The following is a 6,000-nucleotide window of genomic DNA, read 5'->3' on the forward strand; positions in this document are numbered from 1 at the left end:
TTTCGTCATACCATCATCGCCACAACATCTTTGTCATTCCATTGACATAATTCCTTCTTCGTTAGTCCATCGTCATCACTGCGTCACCATTATTCAATCGTCTTCGTCATGCCGCCATGCTCATGAGCAACCTTGGGAGTCACGTACCATACCAAGCAGGACGATAGCGCAGTCGGTGGCACATAGCCGTAGCGACGGAAGGGTCGGAATGACCAATACAGATTGTAAATATATGTCACTTGAGAAATACGATTTGTTACTGGATTGGTAGAATGCTAATAACATTACCGCCAATGGTCACTGTGAGATGGGTTCTGCCTCAATTTTTTATTGATCAATAGAAGCACTGCATCGGCAATCTGCATGTTCCTTTTAGATGCATAAAATTACAGAGTGAAGTACTGGATATAATTAGATAGTAGATGTGAGGGACTAGTATATTGGGAGACGCCGAAATAGCTTAGCAGGTATGGTGGTGCTTTGCTAAGCATGAGGTCGTCGGATCAAATCGTGACTGCTGCAGCGACATTTCTATGAGGGCGAAATGCAAAAACGCCTGTTTCCCGTGCATTGAGGGCTCTTTAAAGATTCGCTGGTGATCATAAATAATCCGGGGTCCCCCGCTACAGCGTGCCTCATAATTCAATCGTTGTTTTTGCACGTAAAACCCAGAATACGATTCGAGAGCATTTCGGAAGTTAAAATTATTGCGAACCGAATATTTTCAGAAGCTATTTCGATCGAATCGGACACCGTATACTTTTCCATTGTTATACAATAGTTTTCTCAATTTGTGTCATGAAACGTTACCTCTAGTATGGACATCAGTAAATTTCTGTCATACATTGTGCAGTAATCAGCACGCTTTATTAAAACTGCAAATATATCATTAGGTGCAATTAAGTACTTTATTTAAATACTCAGGGAACTTGAAAGCGCACACATAGACGTACTATTGAAATAAACTCGTGTGAGTGTGTTGCTTTCGGGTTTCCTTTCGAGAAGGAACGGCAATTTCACATCAACTGCGTTATTTTTAGAAAGAAGAACTATGGTTTCTGTAGTTCAAAGCTTCCCAACAGTTTCCTGACTTGGCCGCCGCTGTGATATCGCCGAGAAGTTACCGGACCGCAAGATTGTGTATGCAACCAAAAGCGCCTGGTTTTGCACCACGGTTATCATCCGTCGTGCACAACTGGCTGCAATCTCATTAATAATAGACTACCCTAGGCGAGTACCGCATACGTTCCCCTCCCCTCAGATTTAGCGCGCCGAGAAGCTGCAGGCAGCGGCGCTTATTTGACATTTGTCAAGCTTATCTAGCCGAGACGGGAGCGACGCACTTTCAACTAGGCTACAAAACGACTGAAAAGCCACGTAGACGCGCTCTCACGCTTCGCTCGATTGGCTTTGTATATGGAGCAAGGGAAATGATCTTTTTCTGCGCTGCTGGGATGAGCGTAGTGCAGAAGCACGCTAGCGTTCCCTCTAGGCGGTTGTGTGGAAATATCTAGCACATGCCGGCTTAAGTGAAGCGCATCATAAACGCTTAGCTAAAGAAATCTGACGCAGATGGAGCACCACAATGAGTCTCCTGAGCCACTGTCATGATATTTCGCGGGGCTAGGCGTTGAACGCATCATTCCTCATATGCCATAAATTTTGAACAACATTTGCTTGGCTCTGTGCGGGGGTAGGTGTTGCCCGTAAGCGCCGGACGTGTAGGGGGCCGACTCACACAATATCTTGCTAAGGTGATCTACCGAGAATACCGATAGTATATTGAGCTCTTGCCAGATATTTAGCTACCACTGGCGTCTATTTCGAAAGGTTCCATGTCGTTTATGTGACGCCAGGGCTTATATCTTTGTGAATTCGCTTATTTTGCCGTAACTGGATTCTTCCCCTCTTTCTACAGCTTCGACCTTAACGTGGTTTTACAGTTCTTGTCTTTTTCTGCGAGACCACAAGTGACGCATATCAGTGTATTAGGTCGCACATAAGACTGCATAAGTGCGATCACCCAATATCAGCAGAAAAATGACGTCACAATACTTGACACTGTGTTTATAAATGCAACGTGAAAATGCGTGAGCGCACTTCCTATTGCTTTCTCAAAACATTGTGACTTTCTTCAGAACCAGCTATACGTGAATATGCGGAATGAAATACATTTATCTTTTGGTTTTCGCTTGTCGCATCATAGTTCCACACTGCTATGGTGTTTCCTTGCCCAGCTGACCTTCAAAAGCCGTCCCTTTTTCCTCATGAGATGTACATGTTTTTTTTTCACCCTACAGCGCAAGCAGCGGGGCCCGATGTTCTAATCATTACGCCACAATTACTTTTTCTTCTCTTTCCTGGTATTTATTACTGTGCGCAAAGTGCCACCAAGAAGCTTAACATTATGTTGTGAAGCAAATTTCTACGCCATAAAACAAGCATTTATTTTTCCGAATAAAGCCTAGTCGTGAGTCTGCGTCAGTCTTTGTGCTCTTCTCGTACAAATTTGTTTTACCTAGGAATTTGCTTAACGGTGTACGACTGACTCATGCAACAAGATGCACTATATAACCTAAAAGACAAAATATATTTACGAAATTACAGACAGTATTGCACAATGTTGCAAACACCTCATATATGATCTAGTAACATTTTACAGCGAAGCTGTGTAGGACTAACCGATTTGTTCGTCCTTACATCGGTCGCCTGTACGCCGAAAACTCATCTGAGGCAGCCCCATGCGCATGCGCGAATAAAAATAAAGAAAGAGAGGCCCGCCATTGGCTGCGCCAGTAGTAACGTGATTTTTCTCCTTCGTAGCCGAGAGCGTGCATAGCGTTTTCTCTCCGGCTCCGAAATGCGTAGGCCACGCGTCATACCAACTCCTGAGGAGCAGGCAGCTTTCGATCAGCAACGCCGCGAGCTGAACTGTAAACGAGCTCGTCTGTGCCGTGCTGATGCTGCAGCCCGGGCAGAAGAAGAGGCTCGTGCATCCGCGCGCAACCAGCAACCGCGTACAGAGGATGTGGCGGCCTACCCAGCCATCGTTTAATGAACCGTGGGGTTTAACCCAGCGATAAACACAGGAGCCGCTCATTTCAGCTGCGTTGGTTCACCATCTGTACCGAGTGCTTGGACGGTAATTTTTCTGTGCGAGTTAGTATTGGTCACCCTCAGTAGTCACCGTAAAACACGTTGTTCCCATTCCTAAGGCATTATACAAAAGAACATTTTTACTAGAAAAATGTCAAGGATAAACACTTCACCAAGATGATGCGTCAGTCAGGTGTAATGTCTTATTCAGAATAAATGTGTTTTAGAAAGATATGCATAATAAACAAACCTAATTCTGAGGAAATTGTTGGTTCTACGTAACGATCATGCACATGTGTTTACCACAAGCTTTGCAATTGCAATAAGAACACGACATATCAGGCGCTTCATGAGAAAAGGTTAACAAAAGGTGTCGCACAGAGGTGGAGCATTGTGTTCAAATCCTTTTTAACAGTTCGCTGAAATGCATTCGAAAGGAGGATGGCGTCCTTGCAGTTAGTAAGACGATGTTAGAATGCTTCCGGCAAGTCACATAGATGGTAGTTAACAGAGAAAACCAAAAAAAATTCGCTAAGTTTATATTTACCTATACTCAAATACCTTCTTTTATAGGCTCTATTCTAAAACCTTGCCGGTGAAAACATGGTTGCAGAAAAGTAGGCCACGAAACTCACATACTTGGAACGTGACAACGTCGACTAGCATTTTGACATAATAAGGTCGTCACATGTGTCACAATGCGAAACAGACGTGCGGCCGAGCACTAGCGCGTGCGGCACTTTCTTTTACGCCCATGAGTCAAACATAAAATGGGCTAATTTATAGCATTTAATGAGCCACTGCGCCTAAGCTTGGCTTCTCACGGAAATCAAGGTGTGCGCTGGATTTCCCGAACTCTTTTGTAGTAGCTTTAAAATGATCATTTATAATATTTTGGGCAAATAATTATGTCATTAGCTCAACAGGATTCTTTTTACAACAGGAGGTCTACTAAAGAAATCTTGACACAAATGTAAGAACATCATCCACGTTTTCTTATTGAGCTTGTATCATGTAAAACACCCTCTTTGGCAAACATTCAGCAATTGGCGTATTCATGCTAGCACTGATAAATTGACATGCTATTTTGGCATAGTTATAATATATTCAAAACGGATATAAGAGACCTAGCATAGGGACAGCTGTATCGCATGCTTCTCAATGCATAAATTACTTCAAATCATTGAATAAACTTACGAACTGTGCCTTCAGCGTAGATGAAGTAGCAGGCGCAAAAGATGAGACGTAGCGTATACATCGAAAGGAACTATAGTAATAAATTTAAGAGCCAGTTTAGTTGTTCTCTACCCTTTATATGCGAATATTTCCGGGGGCTTTGTTGTTTGTTCGCCAAAAATGTCAAGAGTCGCCTTGCAGTGTAAGGTCAGCCGACAAAATTATAGGAAGCAGCGTGCTAGAAAATGCATATGTTAACAAAAAGAGTGCCGCCATTGAGATATCGACAATGTTATAGGCTGTAAGGAACATGTATTATATCATTAATTACGATGGCATAATATGTAGATAAGCAAAGGCAGGCAAATAGAAAAAAAATTAACCGTGAGTTTATTCATCATTCAATAGTGGTGCACAAGTGACGCAAGCAAGAATTTACGTATGATTAGAAAAATAAATGGGGAAAAAATATTGGAATATATATTTCGAAGTTCAGGCTGGTTAAAAATAATAACAGCAGTTTCTTCCATCCCGTACAATGGCAAAAGAACCTGTTCGTTGTGTTTGACATTGTGACCACTAGGAAATGTTGCATCACGGGGCTAGTTATTCATGCGAATTTTATTTATTGAATAATGGTATCGTGCGTTGTGTTATCATAGCATTGGCGAAGATATCGTTGCAGCGCTCCTTTCGGTAGAGTAGTAGTCACCTCAGCAGGTTTGTTTTACACCATGACTATAGCAGTTCCGCATTTATAGACAAGTTTCTTCTCGGCAAACGAGAATTTTACCTACTACGGGCTGCAACCACTACAATTTCAGGAATTATGGCGACGTTCAGCATGTGCACTGGGGATAACGAGAAGTAGCGCCGCCTTTAGTTGGTTTCACACGTCATATTCCAGTACACAACCTAGTTCGGGGATATCTTTTTTTGTTTTCTGAGGTTTTGTTTACGTACCAGCACATTTAAATGACATGTGGTAGTTCTACGTAATGTCTAAAGTTGTGTATCACAAAATGAATTTAACAAACACCAAAAAAAGATTCGCTCAACCATTCTCCTCAAGGCCAAATGTCCATGGCGATGAAGGCAAATACGAAACTAGAGCATCCACAAATTATTGCACTGTTATATATTGCTCTTACCAAGGCTACGTTGACAACCTACCCGAGAAGCTCACAGAAAATGTGCGATTGAAATTTAAGAAATAATAAGGACAGTGCCGAGGGTACTTGTGATTCATGTCTACGCCTCGACAGTAAAACGAGGGGGCTGACATATTTGACGGATGTAATGAACAACTTTTTTGAAACTGGGGCAGTTTTATGGAAACGTCGGCACATATATTTGTGAACAAGTAGTGTCTATCTTAAGCTTAGCTGCCTCGCTCTGCTTATTACCGCTATGCCTTTTAGGCTTTGTAGAAATTGGCCTACTCCATGAGTGATTTAGACGTCACTGCGCACACTTATGCGGGCGCGTGAAAAAAGAAGTAAGGTGGTGCCCAACCGAATCCAAAATTTCAGGTGAAGACACAGTAAAACTAGAAGGTAGCATAAGGCAGGTAATCACGACGACTCACTTCCCCAGAAATATGCACCCGTAGCACAACTTGGAAAGACAAAAGGCAAGGGCACAGCTTTCCTGCAAGTAATGGAACACGAGAGACATCATGGGGCTCTTGTAGATACTGCATGGGTCAGAAGAAAGTATACCTTTACG

The 6,000-nt window shown here is 42.6% G+C and overlaps 1 protein-coding gene across 2 annotated transcripts in view; it reads right to left on the reverse strand.

The window, feature by feature from the left end:
* Nucleotides 1-4,399, reverse strand: part of LOC142564633 (uncharacterized) — a 36,130-nt gene extending 31,731 nt beyond the window's left edge. For both annotated transcript variants that reach the window (XR_012824633.1, XM_075675706.1), the window contains exon 1: nucleotides 4,294-4,399. Coding sequence is in view for 1 of the 2 variants with exons in the window: in XM_075675706.1 (XP_075531821.1) it covers nucleotides 4,294-4,354 (61 nt within the window). In the remaining variant the exon portion in view is untranslated. The remainder of the gene's footprint in view (nucleotides 1-4,293) is intronic.
* Between the last annotated feature and the right edge of the window lie 1,601 nt (nucleotides 4,400-6,000).

Source organism: Dermacentor variabilis, chromosome 11, assembly GCF_050947875.1.
Source record: "Dermacentor variabilis isolate Ectoservices chromosome 11, ASM5094787v1, whole genome shotgun sequence".
NCBI lineage: Eukaryota > Metazoa > Arthropoda > Arachnida > Ixodida > Ixodidae > Dermacentor > Dermacentor variabilis.